Source organism: Ascaphus truei, chromosome 1 (assembly GCF_040206685.1).
Source record: "Ascaphus truei isolate aAscTru1 chromosome 1, aAscTru1.hap1, whole genome shotgun sequence".
In the NCBI taxonomy this organism is placed as follows: Eukaryota; Metazoa; Chordata; class Amphibia; order Anura; family Ascaphidae; genus Ascaphus; species Ascaphus truei.
In genome coordinates this window covers 511906466-511924643 of record NC_134483.1, presented here as the reverse complement: position 1 = coordinate 511924643, position 18178 = coordinate 511906466, and the positions used below count along the sequence as shown (strand labels likewise).

Here is an 18178-nt window from a genome sequence, read left to right as displayed (position 1 = left end):
GTAACATGATCTATTGTTACAGTTTGCAGCTCAAACTGCTGGGAACATTGGCAACAAATTATCCCAAGCAGGAAAGTGTTGCAAAGATCTTGCACTGCTTGGGAAGTGGGCTAAAACCTGCTATAGAAATCAAAGGATCCTTTAAATGTAATTTAAAATGGCATTAAGCGTTGAATAAAAAAATAGTCACTATTCTCTAATACTACAGAATGGATTTATTTAAAATAAACATAAGATTTCACGTTTTGTTGCTTTTAATCTGAAGGATATAAGGCAACTATTATTAATGGGTAGATAGAGCACTGGTATAAAATACCATTGTGTACACTTAACAGGATTATTAGTTTGTGTAGGGACAAAGTAAATATATATCTGATTTATGAAATGAATTACAGGTAAAATAATATTTTTGTTAATGGCTTCATCAACATAAGCCGTATATATAAGTCCAACAGGGGATAGTGATGTTTTAATATTTTCTTTATGCGCATGGTTCCATTTTTATCTGTTTTTATGGTTCATCATGATGCGAAAGATTTAACTTTTTGTTGACAAATCTAACTTCTTCCCTTTCATAAAGATTCATTGCTCCAAAGTCATTAAATAAAATTGTAGGGAAATAGGTGTAATTAAAGATCAGCTGTGCCATTTCCCCCTTGTTCAGCTTTGTAGGTAGGTGATGATTTCTCTTCTGAACATGCTGTTGTCCTAAGCGAACATGTACATTATGCAACCCCTTGTATTTATTTTTATTGTGGTAAAGTGGAGCACTAACTTTGAGATGCTGGGAATATTTCTTCTGTGGCCATTAGAAGAGCCACGAGGTTGCTAGTTGCAATTTCCCCTACTTGATGATGATCTTCCAAAGTTTGCATGTCATTACCCAGAATCCCTGGCTGCAGTGGAAGCGTTGTATGCTATGGGATAATGGGGAAAGGCAGGGTTGTGTCCAAAGTGCTTGGGATTCTTTATTGTGTCTTCTTGGAACCTATCAGAAGTTCCATTCTTAAGAGCTGCAGCAGGAGCATTTTTTGCAACAATGCAGAGAACATTGAGATGTTTACCACACCGTCAGTTATAGTACAGTTTCACATCCTTAGAGACAAAGTATGTAATTTAATGAAAATACGATTTCCGTGGATCTACTCAAGACTAGTAAGGATATGCGGAAGATCATATGGGATCTACTATTCTCATGAAGGCATAAAGTAGGTAGACGTATCAGAGAAATTAAATTACATGGAGGCTACCTCCAAAGCTCATTACAAACTCTAGTTCCTAGTGCCAAAAGCCACACTACTATACATTTAATTTGGTTTGCAAAACGGAGGCACCATATAGTAGTGTGTACATTGGACTTGTCTGAGCAAAGGGGATATTGTCAGCAATATGCATTGCGAATATAACCATGTCATCTAGAATACAAAAGTTCTTACGGCCTAAACCATTACATTTCTTTTAGTGACCTAGCCTAATAGAACTGGCGTCGTCTTTGCTATGGAAAAAGTACCTTATTGGACCGACTATAGTACGGCCTCGCACATAATTCGACCCTAAAGTTTTGAAGGTGTTCTACATGAAAACTAAAAGGTGTTGGGCTGCATATATAATACGAGTGCAGTTTTCAGAAGGACATTTTTAGGAAAAAAACATGGCATTATGTTATGGCTAATACGGTAGTTGCGTTAAACAGAGACAAACTAGGATTGCATCAGTGAATGCAAATCCTTTTTTGATTGTCAAATGTCCATCCTCTCGTATTCACATGTCACTTGACGTATGACGTCTGTATTGATTAAGTTTTTAATAATCACTTGATCCTCTTATAAGCAATATATCAAATAAATGTAGATGTATGAATGTTACATTGTTTTATTGTTTGTTCATGCCTCAACAATTTAACAAAATATAGAAATGTTTATCGCAGGAGCAACTGTATGTATAAACATTTTCTGCAGCTTCATGCTCAGTCTTTTCCCATGGTTATTCAAGATAATGTTATGCTATCTCGTAATCTACCACAGAAAGTTAGTTTATTCATCCATCTTCCAAAGTTCGAAGATGAATGAATAAACAACTTAATTTGGCAAATAATCCTGCTGTGCAACTCTGGTATATTGTCCTTTTGCCTATTGTATTGCGTTTTATGCACCCACTATTTAGGTTTTTTGTGTGTGAGCGTGTTTATATCTTTTTCTTGATAGTATATAGTTTATTGTATAGTATATAATGAGACAGAAGAGGAGTCTAAAATGAGGCCATTTGGGAGCTTGACATCTCAGTACAGAGGGTCATGTTTAAAACTAGATTGGCCATTTTACACATTCTTGAACTACATCCCATTTAGAGGTTGTCTTGTGATGTCATTCAGTGCAGAGGGCTGTCTTGTGTGTTCGCCTTCACATCCGCGCTGCTGTTTTTCTTGAAATGGAGACTTGCTGGTTCAATAGAGCTGAAGGCAAAAGCTCAAGCCATGATACTGTCTGGAAGCTTGAAACACTAACTTTAAACACCTGTTATGCCAGTTCATATTTACCAGAATGCCAGAATTGTAAATTCAGCAGAGAACTGCTAGACATGACTCAGTCCATGGCTGTGTTCACACAAATAAGGGCTTTGGAATAGCAGTTTTTTCCACCCGATGTATGTTTAATGTATAGTGGGCACTCCGTGCAGAACTTCTGTATCTGTGACAGTTTATTGGAAACCTCGGCAAAACACAAAGATCATAGTAACAAGTAGAACTGCCCCAGCTTGCTTTTTTCCCTCCAACTTGTCCAATACGCTGTGGCTGTAAAAATTCCAATGTGCTGCAATACCGCACACTATACTGTTACTGTGAAGCGCTTGGAGAACCATTGGAAGAAAAGCGCTATATGAAATAGTTATTCTTATTAGAAGTATGATTATCTGATAGTCAAGACCATACAAGTACGTCCCTAAACCTTTATCCTATTCAATTCATACTGTAGGTTGTTTTCATGAACTGACCGTGTGTCCTTAAACCTAAGTGAGTAAATCCACTCACTCCCTCACTGTTCACCTTTTTTTTTTCTGTTTGCGCTTTCCATGAATAACTCTCTATGCCGCATCAAGTTATCACCCGTTAATGCACATTTTCCTATTATACTTGAGCCATGTGAATGTCGACTAAAGCCCAATTTAAGCCCTCTTTATTTAGAGTTGCATTTTTTGGATACAGCGAATTTAGATATATATATATATATATATATATATATATATATATATATATATATATATATATATATATATATATATATATATATATTAAAAAAATCACTTTGCTTTCATATTGGACTTGTTTGTTTGTTTGTCTTGCATAATTATTACAATGGCCTTTTAAAAATAACTGATAGTTGTAGATCTCTGAATGTATTCATTCTTTGGGGAAAATAAATGTTGCTGTATATTTCAAATTACATTTCAACGAAGTGTCACAGTAGTTTGTTGTGTTAAGGCAATGGTTAAATAGCTAGTTGCGAAGGGGCACATCTGCGATTGAACGCTGGTGCTGCTGGTGCTGCTGTGCACCCCCTTCTGCATATGAAAAATAGAGACCTGGGCATAGAAGAATTTGAAATGTCTTCAAGCAAAATAAAACACAGTAGTGAAATATACAAAAACCTGAATTGCTTTGTTTTGTTCTTTAATAAATGTTTCAATCAACACAATAGTGTAATATTCAAGAATTAATCTGTCAAACTTTTAAGCACAAAATGCTTTCTTTTTGTTTTCGGCATGTTATAGGTGGACTCTGTTCCAAATTCTTGTGAATGTCATGTTTGCAAGCAAGAATCTTCCGCTCTGTCCCCATCTGCACTTGTAGCAGGACGTGTCCCTGCTGGCCATCAGTTCATAAGCCCGGAGAAGCCAGCTCACCCAGCACTTCATCTTTATCCTCATATCCATGGGCATTTACCCTTGCACACGATCCCTCACCTGCCGCGCCCTCTTATTCACCCCACATTGTATGCAGCATCTCCGTTTGCACACAATAAGGTAAGTCCTGCAATGTATGCATATTTACAGCGCCAGCAAACCACCCCTCCTCCCCCCTTTAATTTAATTATTTTTAAACGGGCACCTGGAACTGCACTGTTAAGCTCCAGGACTCCCTAGTTCCTGGGATACATACCCGTGAAGTTTCCTGGTTTAAATCGCCCGGGGTAAACAATATGTCCACTAAGTTGCAGGCAAATCGGAAGCCACAACGTCATTGGTTGCAGCTTCTTACTGGTTGGCCGATTTGGCTCCCCCTGCGAAACCAGGATGTAATACCGGTTAGATCACTGGTAAGTATCTCGTGAACGCGGGCTCCCCGTAGCTGGAAGGAAATGTGTAGTTCCTGTCCTGTAAAAATGAGACGCAGGGGGGAGCTTTGCCAGCAAAATGTTTTTATGAGCTTAAAGTTTACATGTGTAAAAAATGGTCATATTGCTTGCATATGTCTTAATCCAAAACTCTTGGTTTAACCCCAAACTTCCCACAGTCCTAAAGTTTTTGATGCATAGAAATGAGGAGTTACTTGATTATGTATTTTTTCTTCTTGAGTTTTGGTGCCCGATGTGTCCGCTGCCATTGTGAAATAAAGGGGGAGGTGACCAGTATATGTTGTCTCCTCACAGTTTACAAGTCATTTTAGTCTATGGGCCAGTTTTTACAGCTTGCTCTTTCCGTGGGCATGTTATGTAAACACACAATTATCCTTAAAGATTAGCAGTACAGTATGTCTCATCTGTTTTGCAAAACTAGCTTAGAATGGCATAGTTATACATTGCTTTCCTGCAACACATTATTCTTTAAGTAATGCTCTCTCAACATGCTTGGGTTTCTTAATCTCCTTTTCCTTAAATCCTGTACTTTTTAGTTGTCCCTTTCAATGCAGGCAGCTTTACATCAGCTTATTTTACTCTAGTTGTCTCACTGTGACACTTTTTTTGTTTGCTTGCCAGTTCTGTTGGATCACTCTCTCTCTCTCTTTTCCTATTCCTCCTGATGCCCATTCCACGCTGTCATTGTTTCTCAACCCTGTCCTCGGGACACCACAGGGCAGTCCATGTTTTGGGAATGACAAACAACCCACACTCTCCGTTGTAAAGTTAGTGCACACCTGTGTGTGCTAGAAATTAAATTATTATTCCTGGAACACGGATACTTTATGGCGAGTAAACAAAAGTGACACACACTAATTTTGCAAAACGATGAACACTATTGAGCACATTCACACGTCTCACAGGTTCACAAACCTGCTTACTGCATGGTTACATAGCATATAGTGCTCCCACAGCAGCCAAGGATTCTGGGTAATATGGGTCTTTCTGTTCCCTGTGGAACAGGAGGCTTGAGGGTCATGATGTTATGCTAGTAAGCTGCTTTATTGGTCCTCATGGCCCACTACTGTTTCTGCCTTTATTGCTGAACTGTTGGTAATGTATTTTATATTTTATTGTAATTTTTTGTTGATTTTTACAATTTAATACAATTTGTGCTAATAAAAGATGCAAATATTGAGCACTGAATGTATTGTGTTCTTACAAGTGCTTTAGGCAGAGGAGATCTATAGACGTGTATATATACAGGCATACCCCGCTTTAAGTACACTCACTTTAAGTACACTCGCGAGTAAGTACATATCGCCCAATAGGCAAACGGCAGCTCACGCATGCGCCTGTCATCACGTCCTGAACAGCAATACCGGCTCCCTACCTGTACCGAAGCTGTGCGCAAGCGGGGAGACTATAGAGCCTGTTACACATGCGTTATTTACATCAGTTATGCACGTATATGACGATTGCAGTACAGTACATGCATCGATAAGTGGGAAAAAGGTACAGTAGTGCTTCACTTTAAGTACATTTTCACTATACATACATGCTCCGGTCCCATTGCGTACGTTAATGCGGGGTATGCCTGTAGATAGATGTTTATTTCTATGGGAATGCCTCCATGTTAAAACCTGTACACTGGTTGTTTTCCTCTAGGCTTTGCCACCACCAACGGTTCCAAATCATACGAACAAGCATCAGGTATTCAATGCATCTCTCCAAGACCACATGTATCCGAGCTGCTTTGGAAATTCTCCAGAGTGGAATAGGTCCAAATTTATTAGTCTTTGGGGGTCAGAAATGATGAACGACAAGAACTGGAATCCAGCGACTTTTTTACCAGACCCGCTTTCTGGTAAGGTGCATAGTTTGTGGCAGGTTATAGAGCACATTGTGAAAATAACTGATATTTTAGTGCGTCAAGACGTGCACATGCAGTCCTTTATTTTGTGTGCTGTGATGCCTATAGGTGTCCCTCTATACATTATAGTGTGTGTAGTGTGTAAAAAATCAGACTGGATATTATTACATGTGTTAGAGTGATGTTGACAGATTTTTGTATAGAGAACAGTACTTTTTATTCTCATGATGGGAGGAAGTAAGTGACTGACTGTTTCAACTGTCCAAAGAAAAGAGCACTCAAAAGTAGATATACTGCCATGGGTACACACCGGGACCAAGTCCCTCAGGGAAAGAAGAATAGCAGCACTCCAGGGGTCTTATGCCAAAGCAATATACAAAATCTGTTTAAAAGTATCAACGTTTCGGTGCCACCACGGACCTTTTGTCAAGATACTGTTTTGACACTACAGTTATTTACAAATGTACTGCATGGTATTGTTCTCCAGATAACACAACATATCCCAGAATAGCTCCGTATATTGTAGAGTTTCCATATGGTTCAATGGCAGTGTTGGAACACAATATATTCCAGCATAACACACCAAAGGCAACAGTGTGATTGAAGCCTGCTACATCTGTACATGTAACCTAGTTACACATTCTTTTTATGAGGTTAAAAAGCACTGGGCTAGTATATCTACTCGGTACACCCCTGCCTGGCCATAATTTTAGAGAATAAGTACAAAAATGTACGTGGGGTAATCCGTTGATTTATTCTTCAAAGCTATCCTGGCTTAGGTTTCCCACAGAATGGGTTAAGAAAACTGGTTCGCCACTTTAGCATATTAACAATAAATTAATGCACCCATAACCATCACCTCAATTTATGGAGGCATTTATAAATGATCTCTAATAAAGTCATATGCCATAAGTTTTTGATATACTGTACTGTTACTGCCACTGCCATTAGGGCAAAGCATAGTGCTTGGTGTTTCAGAGGTCAGATAATTAGTGCAGAACATCCTGAAGGTCACCCAGGATAAATGATCCGCGGGCAATCTCACTCCTGTGCACTGCGTCATAGCTTTAGATGAAGAAGTACAGGGGTTAAAGCGAAATCTTGTGTTTGAAAATGAATAACACTACAGCCATCACCACTTAGGGGGAACAGGAACACCCAGATACTATACAGGCCATCTCCTTTAACTATAGAACAGGGTTCTTCAACTAGGTTCTGACTGTGGCCCATAGGCTATGTTTCTGCTACTTCCATACTCGTTACTTAGGCGTCAAGTGTGGTTTTTCAGCCTGAAACTCACTGGTAAGTGAAGGTAATGTAAATATATATGATATAAAGGTTATAATGCTTGTAGAATTGTGAAATATAGTAATTAAGTCTTTAAATGTATCTGAAATTACACTGCAATAAGCTTGTGGCCCTTCTACTCTTTAATATGTTGCGATCTGGCACCTTTGGAGAAGTCAGAGGCCTGTTATAGAGCCATTCATCAGAAATTAGATCATCTTACACAGTATCTATTAATTGTGTGCATGCAAACCAAAATGTAACACTATTTTCCCCCACCCCCCTTCCACAATTTAAGGTGGCGATATACTAGGGCCAGCACTACCTGAAATCAGGCCTGACGCACTTCCCACTACATCTAGTAACGACATAACGGTACCAGATATTAAAGAGAAAAAAAACACTGCCAAGAAGAAATGTCTTTACAATTTCCAGGATGCCTTTATAGAAGCCAATAAGGTTGTCATGGCAACGTCTTCTGCAACTTCCTCCGTTTCTTGCACCGCTACCACAGTCCAGTCTAGCAGCAACCAGTTTAAGGTGTCATCGAAGAGGCCTTCGTCCATAGGTAAGGCCAGTACCACCTGATATTCAAGATGCATCTCCACTAAGCATATAATACATATAATAACATATGAACACTCAACCCATGAACACCTCTAATTTTGTTCCATTGTTCCGTTAATAGCTTTTCATGTTGAGACCTGCTAAACCAATACAAATACAGCTGAACCACGTTATAACGCAGTACTCTGAGTCCACATAATGAGACCGCGTTATAACTGGGATCGCAAAATGGCCGCCGCGTTAATTTATAAATTATACCTTACCATGCAGGAATCTAACCCTTGGCCCTTAATACACTAGTAACAATTCTCTAGCTGCTACACCATAGGATTGGTGTGATGTCATTGACAATATAAACAAACTTAGCTTCTAATGCACAGTACTGCCTTACAGCAGCAAGAGAATTGTTACTAGTGTATGAAGGGCCATGGGTTCGATTCCTGCATGGTATGGTAAAATTATTTGTGTCGGGGGAGGGGTATGTGTGTCCGTTAGCAATAAAGCATTGAATGTTATAATAAAAAAATTTAAAAAAACCTTGGAGATCTTTTTCAATTGGGAGCCACACTCGGACCGCGTTATAAGCCGATCTGCGTTGGAGCAGATCGCACTATAACAGGGTTTAGCTGTACCATGCAATATTAAGACGGGGCTGCTGTTAAGTGACAATTTAGATGCCTCTCAAAGAAAACTAGTACAGATTACTTTGGTGCGGTGGTTGCGGCACCAGTGTATTAATGCCGCAGAAGCGAGGACTTTTGCTTCCGTGGCGCCAATGACAGCAAGTCTTGCTACATCTGTAATAAGTAGCAATGCTACTTGGTAGCCAATGGTTTTTTATGTTAGTATGTATATTGGAGGGTGTGTTTTCTCTATATAGCTACATCTATGTGTAGATGAAGAGAGCGAGAGACACAGCTCATTATAGAAACACCACTGGCACTGTCACCTTTATACCCAACCTTCCTTATTTTATATTTTAGGTGAAGTATTTCACAACATCAAAGAGGACCACAGACATTCTTCGACACCAGTTGCACCGAGAAGCAGTCCTACAAGTTTATCGACGCTTCCTTCCCTTTCTCCTGGTACACATTCTTCAGTTTCCACGCCCCATCTCCCAAATCTTGCTGCTCAGCCCTTTCCCAAAACAGCCGCAACCGCTCCTGGTTTTGTGGATCCACACTTAGGTTTTTGTCCATCTACAGCTGCACCTCCCACGTCTACTACAGACAGTTCACTAAGCGCTCCACCAAGTGTCTGTAGGTAAGTGAGATCATGTGCATAATCATACAAAAGGCCAGCACTAAACAGGAGATATGTATTGCTAATAACTGTAATCCTTGTAACTGGCTCAACATTTACATACAGCAGTCATTTGAATCATTATGCCAGTTTCATCATTTGCTGCTGCTCTTTCTAAAACAGTGTGTGTGTTTTTAAATAACAGGACATAAATAACTGCTAAATAACAGGACCGCGACTAAGCTACGAACCCATCCCTACCTCCTCACTTGTATGTGTTGGCTGTAATCAAGCAGGCAAACAGTTTACCGACTTTGATAAACTCTAATATGTGTAGACTCCACTTTTTCTTTATGAAAAATGTGTAGACTCGCTTTTTTCATACATACATACATACATACATACGGTGTATGAACCAACACTTCAGCTCTGTGGTCCCCACTCCCCCATGTTTCCCAAGATACTTACTAGTGAAGTTTCCAGGGTTATATCTCCCTCAGGGGAAACAAAATGACTGCTAAATCTCATGCCAATAGGAAGCTGCAACATCTTCGGTTGTGGTTTTCTATTGGATGGCCATATGAATCCCGTTTAAAAACATGGATGGATTACCGGTACCTTCACCAGTAAGTATCCCAGAGCTGAGAATAGCACGGTCTGCTCCGGAAGCCTGCCAAGTTCCAATCCTGTTGGCGAAAAAAAAAAAACTTAGGTTGGTTACAGTGCCTTGCGCCTTTATTAGACGTATACATTGTGGGCACGTTTGCATTTTAAAGTAGTATGTTGCAAGGTCTGCTATTGAGTTTGTATTTATGGGATGCTTCATTGCTTGCATAACACCAGGGCGTTAATTCTATATACTCTGATGCGGCCCTAAAATCCCCAACTGCTTGTGAGAATTGTAGACTGAAAATTTACCAAAAAGCCACTTCGAAGTATATAGAATTTACTCCTTAATGCTCTCTGGCATATTTAAGTAATAATCCCCTCAGAACAGTGCACTGGCCAATAGTGCCCTGGCTGGAAGAGATGAAGGCCCGAGGCGAAGCCGAGGGACTTTAACCCAGCCAGGGCATTATTGGGCAGTAATGCCCTGTTCTGAGGGGATTATTACTATTATAGGCTAAATGTAGGCTTATTTTAATTTTTTTTTAATTTTTCATTAAAAATATACTTTTTTGTAGTCATTGATTTTTATCAGCATGATTGTCTACATTCTTATGGTTTTACTGCAAGTTTATTAAAAGTAAATTGTAAATATATATACACACACACACACACACACACACACACACACACACACTGTAGTCCCCTCTATACACACAAACACACTCTGCAACCCCCCCTATATACACAAACACACACTGTGCAGCCCCCTCCTCTACACCCACAAAACACACTGCAGCCCTCCTCCACCCTCTACACTCACAAAACACACACAACACACAGCAGACCCCCCTCTACACCCACAAAACACACTGCAGACATACAGACTAACAAAACAGACCGCTGCCCCCTCTACATCCATAAAACACACACCAGCAGCCCCCCTCTACACCCTCTACACCCACTGCAGCCCCTATGTAAACCCACACACTGCAGACACACACACACAAAACACTCTGCACCCCTCCTACACCCACAGAACACCCACTGCAGCCACACACACTGCAGCTCCCCCTCTACAAGAACAAAACACCCACTGCAGCCCCCCCTCTGCACCTACAAAATACACTGCAGAGACACACAAATCAACAAAACACTCTGCCACTTCTACATCCACAAAACACACACCAGCAGCCCCCCCCTCTTCACCCACTGCAGCCCCCTGTAAACCCACACACTGCAGACACACCAACAAAACACCCCTCCTCCACCCACAAAACACACACTGAAGCCACACACAATGCAGCTCCCCCTCTACGAGAACAAAACACACACAGCAGAAACACACCAACAAGACTCTGCTGCCCCCTTTACACCCACAAAACACACTCAACAGACACACAAACCTTTCCCCTCACTCTCCTGTGCGGAGCTCTCTGCAGACAGGGTTGGGGAGGAGTCAGTGCCTTGCTGGTTGCTTCTGTCCAATCACCTCCCCTCTCTAAGTGCAAATTTCACTCTTTGTGAATGAAACCTGCAAACTGATTTGCTGAAAAACTTGGCAAGCTGCCAAAAATTCTGGACCATTACTGATTGGTGAAAATTCCAGGCATTATCCAATCAGAGAGCAGGGATTTCAATAATGCCCTGAATTTACCGGCTTTAGCCTATAATTAATAATAAAGTTTAAGCACCCAGGAAGTGTTTAAGATGGGACAACACTTGGACAATTCTAATTGAAACTTGTCATGATGTTGGCAGAATAGGAAATGTATAATTGAGTGAAGATTACATTTCTTGAATGTATGGATATGTTTAGGTCTCTAATATATGAACATACTGTTTGCTTAAGATAAAATTGTGTTCATTCCAGTGATCCGGACTGTGAGGGTCATCGGTGTGAGAACAACGGTGCATATGACCACCAGCAATATGATGGGGAGGAGAGTCAGGATGAAGACAGCTGTTCAGAGCACAGCTCTAGCACATCGACATCCACAAATCAGAAAGAAGGAAAATACTGTGACTGCTGCTACTGCGAGTTCTTTGGACACGGAGGAGTAAGGAGATTTGACTTATTTTCAATATGAAAGTTGGCAAGTTTTTAAATATACTTTATAAACCGTTTTTGTTTTTTTTCTTCTACCGTTCATGTTGTGGAAGCAATTTACTACAGTGTTCACATTTCTTATTTTGCTACTTTACAATAGCAGACTTTTGCATGTGTTACATGTTACTGTTTTTTAACTACGTCTATTCTTAGCTTCCTTAAAATTCTAATTTCCTTGAGCACCATTGCTGGAATATTCTTGGCCAAGAGCTATACTTTGTTTCCGCCTATATATATATATTTCGTCAATATATGTACGGTACCCTGATACGGACTTAATTTAAAAAACTAGAGTTTATACTGTAGCCTATTCATAACATTTGAAAACTCCTATACAATTTCTTAATGGAGATCTTTACATCTCAATGGAGAACTATTGACAAACAAAATCTATGCTGAACGATGTTCTGTTTTTGTTTTTAGCCACCAGTAGCACCAACCAGTAGAAATTATGCAGAAATGAGGGAAAAGCTTCGCTTGCGTTTGACAAAGAGGAAAGAAGAGCAACCGAAGAAATCCGACCAGATCTTAGAAAGGGATGGTGGCGTTGACCATCGAAAAGTAGAAGACCTATTGCAGTTTATAAACAGTTCAGAGACCAAACCAGTGAGCAGCTCTCGAGCCGCGAAGCGCGCAAGGCACAAGCAAAGAAAGGTATGAAGCATGACATTCCATATTCATCTTTAGACAATGATTTCATATATTTTAGCCCTGGTAACAAATTGGGGATGTCTAGCTATAAACAAAGAATGTTTGTCTTGGGGGGTTTAGGTTATAAAACCAACAAGACAATTACATATTAGCAGGGCTACACACAAATGTAGGGGCTGTAACACTTAAGCCACTCTAACTGATTATCACTGTATGGTTTTTCATGTTGACCCTCCCAGAGCTAAACTGTTCTTAATGCACTTTAGTAATAAGCAAGTGTGTCTAGTCTTAGACCAGGCACACAATAGAAGACCTTTGTGTTTAAAAAAAAAAAAAAAAAAACTACAAAACATTAGACACAGTTTCTACATTTAAATAAATAGAGCTTAAGTAATGCACATTTGTGATGTCAGCCAGACCTGTTGTGCCTATGCTGCTGGAATCTGACCTCCATGAAAGAATGATGAGAACTTTTGCACTTATCCAAGATAAAATTCTTCAATGGGTGTCAGGTTGTTCCACAGCAATAATCCTAGAATAAGTCCGCTACTATTGTGCTTTTTTATATATTATAAGGACGTGTTTTTTTTATTCATTATTATAATTACTCATATGCTACCCCATAGGAGTATGGGGCGAGTCCAGCAATCAATATAATAATTAGCCACGTGCTCGGCTCTGAGGGGAGCATGCAGGGAACCTGCACCAGCACGGCTGAGGACCGCACAGACAAAGCAGAAGCTGAGCCGGACGCAGAACGACCGGGAAAGCAGCAGGTTAGCATCTGGGCCAGCAGTGTCTGGGAGCATCCTTAGGTGCAAGGTACCAAATAGACACCACAATACTGTGAAACACTCAAAGGAATATTTTGAAGCTTCACAAATTGCATAGGCATGGCATTAAAAAGTGTGCGAGCTTTTCGCCATAAATTCACATTAACAATGGTGAAACCAGCATCCCACAGGTTTCTTCTTCTGGGTCGTGTGTTCAGAGCCATGTTATCACTGTACTAGCAAAGTCCTCAGAGAGGACTCAGAGAGTCCTCAGAGAGCCTCAGTCACATTCTGCTTCTCCTACCCTACAAATCGCTGGTGCCATGTTGGCCTGTACTCGGGCTGTTCCAATAATGTACTGTAAAGATCAGCACAGAATTTGTTGTGCAGCTAGCAGAGGCTTATGGATGAGAGAGACTGATGTGAGACTTGACTAGTAGGAGTATTTTGAATAGATTGTAAGGTATTATGGGTATAATAGTCGAGATTGGGGTGAAGCATTAGTCTTGAATGTAAACAGACTGGGAAAGTGTGAACTCTAGTAACATTCATTAGGACGTGGCTTGAATTTGTAAGAGCATGAGGAGATGATTGTCAAAGCATAGGGGCCACCTTGGGCAGGGGTAGGCGGTTGTGGTGTTTTGGGGAGGAGGCACGAAGGAGCCTAATTTTGATGTACACACGCGGAATGTCACCATAATTTAGTAAGATTTCTGTTTACACCATTCTAGTTTTCTTCCCCAGCAGATTTAAAAAAAAAAAAAAAAATTTTTATTATAAATAAAAATGGCACCAAAATCCCAAAATGAACAATGGGTGGTTTAGTGTCTCCCACTTTGACATCACCAGACTTCAAATAGCTTTGTCAGAGCGCATTCCCTCTCTGAGCCTTCCCGGTAAGTATGGAGTCCAGAATACGAACCAACAGAGGTTGGCATGAGGAACACAGCCCAGCCTGTTTCAGGATAAAATAAAATAGATATATTTGGTAAATTCCATTTCAGGCACTTGATAATATAGAAGGTACCTTGATGTTGAATATGATTAATCGCCATCCAAAATAGTACCGCAGAGAATCATTCGGAGACCAAGAGTTAAGTGTGTCCGTGTCCTACGTAGTAGAGGGTATATCAAAGGAGTTAGGATTTCCCATTACAATAGGTATAAATAGCGAAGAGATCTCTGAAGTAAAAACAGATAACATAGAATGGTGCATGGTGATAGGAGTTTGGAAACAAATGGCCAAATACACACAGTGATGCTTTAAAAGACATTTAAAGAAACAGTCTATGGGCAAAGAAGTAATGGGCAAAGAAGAAAATATAAACAACCTGGTTATGCAGTTGACTTCCCTAGAGAGATTGTCTCCCTTAAAGTAAGTTTTACTTGATTATATCCTGCAGATAAGTAATGTTTTCCGTTTCATCCTATCTGCTGAATACAAGCCTATCAGCTTTATTTCTAAAGCAGTAATAATACCATAATTAGTCAAACACAAAGTGCAGGTTTATTAGTTTCTTTTGTTCATTTAAGGATTATGGGCTCATTTGCATGTCATTACCCAGAATCCCTGGCTACAGGGGAACCATAGTATGCTAAGAGAGTGGGGAAATGCAGGTTTGTGTCTGAGACGTGACTGCTCAAGTGATATTTTTATTAGTTGAAGTAGCAAATAAAGCATTAGGTTCCTGAGGTTTGTAAATATTAATTTACCGTACCTTATCTTTTGGCATTCGTGTACATATATATATATATATATATATATATATATATATATATACATATACATATACATATAGCAACTGTAAATATTACTGTATGTTCACTTGCATGTCTTAGACAGGTCTGTAACCCTGTCTTTTCCCATTGTCGCCCAGCATACAGCGCTTCCACTGCAGCAAGTAATATTTACTGAACATACAGTAATATTTACAGTTGCTTTATGCTTTACTGTGGAGGGTTTTTGTCACCTTTTTAACCCACCATAACCTTAATATATATATACATATACATGTTACTTTGCAGTACTTGGCAGAGTCTCAGACCGTGGTTTTTTTTTTTTTTTTGAATATTTTTTCAATAAATCAGTTTTCATTATTTTTGACTCTGACTCTCTGTGGCTGTGCGCTGTAAAACGTTGTCTTCTACTTTTGCAGTACACCAGCATGCACTATATTTGCAGTACACCAGCATGCACTACATTTGCAGTACACCAGCATGCACTACATTTGCAGTACACCAGCATGCACTATATTTGCAGTACACCAGCATGCACTATATTTGCAGTACACCAGCATGCACTACATTTGCAGAACACCAGCATGCACTACATTTGCAGAACACCATCATGCACTACATTTGCAGAACACCAGCATGCACTACATTTGCAGAACACCAGCATGCACTACATTTGCAGAACATCAACATGCACTACATTTGCACAACACCAGCATGCACTATATTTGCAGTACACCAGCATGAACATTTATGGTGATTTGAAAATATACATTTTGACTTAGATATTCTGTATTTTTATTATCCCTTATTGAAAGCTAAAAAATACATTTTAGTTATTTTCAGTGTTAATATTAGAACCGTTAAACCTTGCGTCTTGCGTGTTTATACTAGTCACTGTGAAATAATGTTTTTCTATGGCGTATGATGAGATCCAGATTTTTCTTCCATCCACAATAATAAAGACTTTCAACACTTTATTGTAGTAATGAAACTTAAGGCAGCAGTTTCTACAAATGAGTGTAAAGATTTTTTTTTTTAATACTTACCTGCTTAGGTGAGGTTTTCAGTCTGTTTAGAGATATACTGTGGTGGTTACATGGTAAAAAAAAATGATGATATTCACATTACTTTTTTTTTATAGTAAAAACACGCCTTTTAAAGCAGCAGTCCAAGCTGCCGTTTACCTCCCCCCCCCCCCCTTAATATGTGCATCAATACAATCCACTCATGATAAGCAATTAGCTAAGTTGCTGATGGATCTGTTCTCCTGTGATTGATCGGAGAAGATTCGGTTCGGGGGTTCACTAAATGACTGTCAGTGCAGCAGAAGAGGACCAAAGATGCAAAGTTCTGTGGGGAACATCATGTGACCAGGCAGTGACTAGATACAATTGGGGCACTGAGAGAGGGCAGGGCTCAAAAAGGGGTTTGCCAGAGCCGATTTCAGAAGGGGATGTGACTTTGTAAATTGTTGCTATAGAAACAAAATGCTTGTTACATTTTGTAATACATTAAAAATGTAATTTAGCGTTGTTTTTAACTCCCTACCCCCCGCCTCTCCCTTCCCTCCCGGTGTTACTTTGTTCATATTGTTTGAGTTATTATGGTTGATCTCAGAGTACGAACTCTGACTATGGAATGTTATGTACTATGTATGTAAAATTCAATAAAAACTTAAGTTATATAAAAAAAAATGCTACAAATATTTTCTCATAGTACAGAATTGATTTATTTTAAAAAAAACACAGGCTATTGCGTGGACTGCAGCTTTAAGGGGGCATCGCAATACTTTACAGTTAAACAGATTAAAATGATAAGAAATTGTTGTTAGATAGGAAAGCCAGAAGAAAGAAGTCTTGCACAGAGCCCAAAACAGTGGTAAAGTAGGTACACATCTGAGCTCTGGCAGTAGTGAGCTCCAGATGTCTGAAGCTGCACACGAGAAGGCCCGCCCACCTAGCGTAGTACCCTTGGCATGGAGAGGTGGAACCCCACCCCCGAGGACCTGGTATCATAGCCAGTATCCCTTTTGCGGCTTCAAAAGAGACTGCAGACAGGCAGGCCATTGACCCTTCAAGGTTTTAAAGGCCATAACGGCCATCTTGAACCAAACCTGGAATATCACTGGAAGAAAGTGTAGATCGCGTGAAACGTGATTGATGTGCTCAAAATGAGAAACGAGCCTCCGCATCCGAGCTGCAGCATTCTGCACAAGCTGGAGCCTCTGCATCAGGCACACTGGTAGTCTTGCATATACAGTAAGGCATTCCCACAGCAGACCGCGTAGATAAAAAGGCATGAATCAGTAACTCAAGGTTCATAGATGACAGGAGTGAATGCAAACTCCGAAACAGCCTCGGGGGGGGGGGGGGGGGGTGGGGGGGAGCAGACTAAACTGAGGCCACTTGGGCTCACATGTTGAGACTGATCAAAGAGGATGCTGGTAATACGAACCTGCAACTTGGGCAGCGGGTATACACCATTGATTAGGGGCAGCTCGCGAACCCTGTCCAATACTCGGGCGTCTTTCCGAACCCATCACCATTAGTTCAGTCTTGTCAGGATTGAGCTTCAGCCATGCCATGGTGCTACCTCGTCCAGACACTATCAGTGTGGCAACAGCTATCCCTGGGCTGCCCTGGAAAGAAACATAGATCTGGATGTCAGAAACATTCTCGTGGCACTTCAGTCCATGCTTTCGGATGATATTGCCCAACTGTCTTGCATACACGTTGAACAGGAGTGGTAACAGCACCGACCCTTGAGGGACCCCAAAGTGGACAGGTCCCACCAGTGACAAATGGGATCCCATAGTCACCTGCTGGGTCTGGCCCTGCAGGAACAAGGCAGCCCATTGTAATGAGGTCCCACTCATACCAGCTAGGTCACTTGGGCGGTGCAGCAGCACCCCATGATTAATTGTGTCGAAGGCCGCTGAGAGGTCCAACATGATGAGGGCAGAAATACATCACTTGTCCATGGCCATCAATAAGTT

General features: G+C 40.4%; 1 protein-coding gene across 1 annotated transcript in view; it reads left to right on the top strand.

Moving 5' to 3' along the window:
* FAM193A (family with sequence similarity 193 member A) overlaps nt 1-18178 on the top strand; it is a 114075-nt gene that overhangs the window by 68125 nt on the left and 27772 nt on the right. The window contains exons 14-20 of the mRNA XM_075570786.1: nt 3769-4020; nt 6003-6201; nt 7793-8062; nt 9045-9327; nt 11786-11972; nt 12446-12676; nt 13300-13449. Coding sequence (XP_075426901.1) covers nt 3769-4020; nt 6003-6201; nt 7793-8062; nt 9045-9327; nt 11786-11972; nt 12446-12676; nt 13300-13449 — 1572 coding nt within the window. The remainder of the gene's footprint in view (nt 1-3768; nt 4021-6002; nt 6202-7792; nt 8063-9044; nt 9328-11785; nt 11973-12445; nt 12677-13299; nt 13450-18178) is intronic.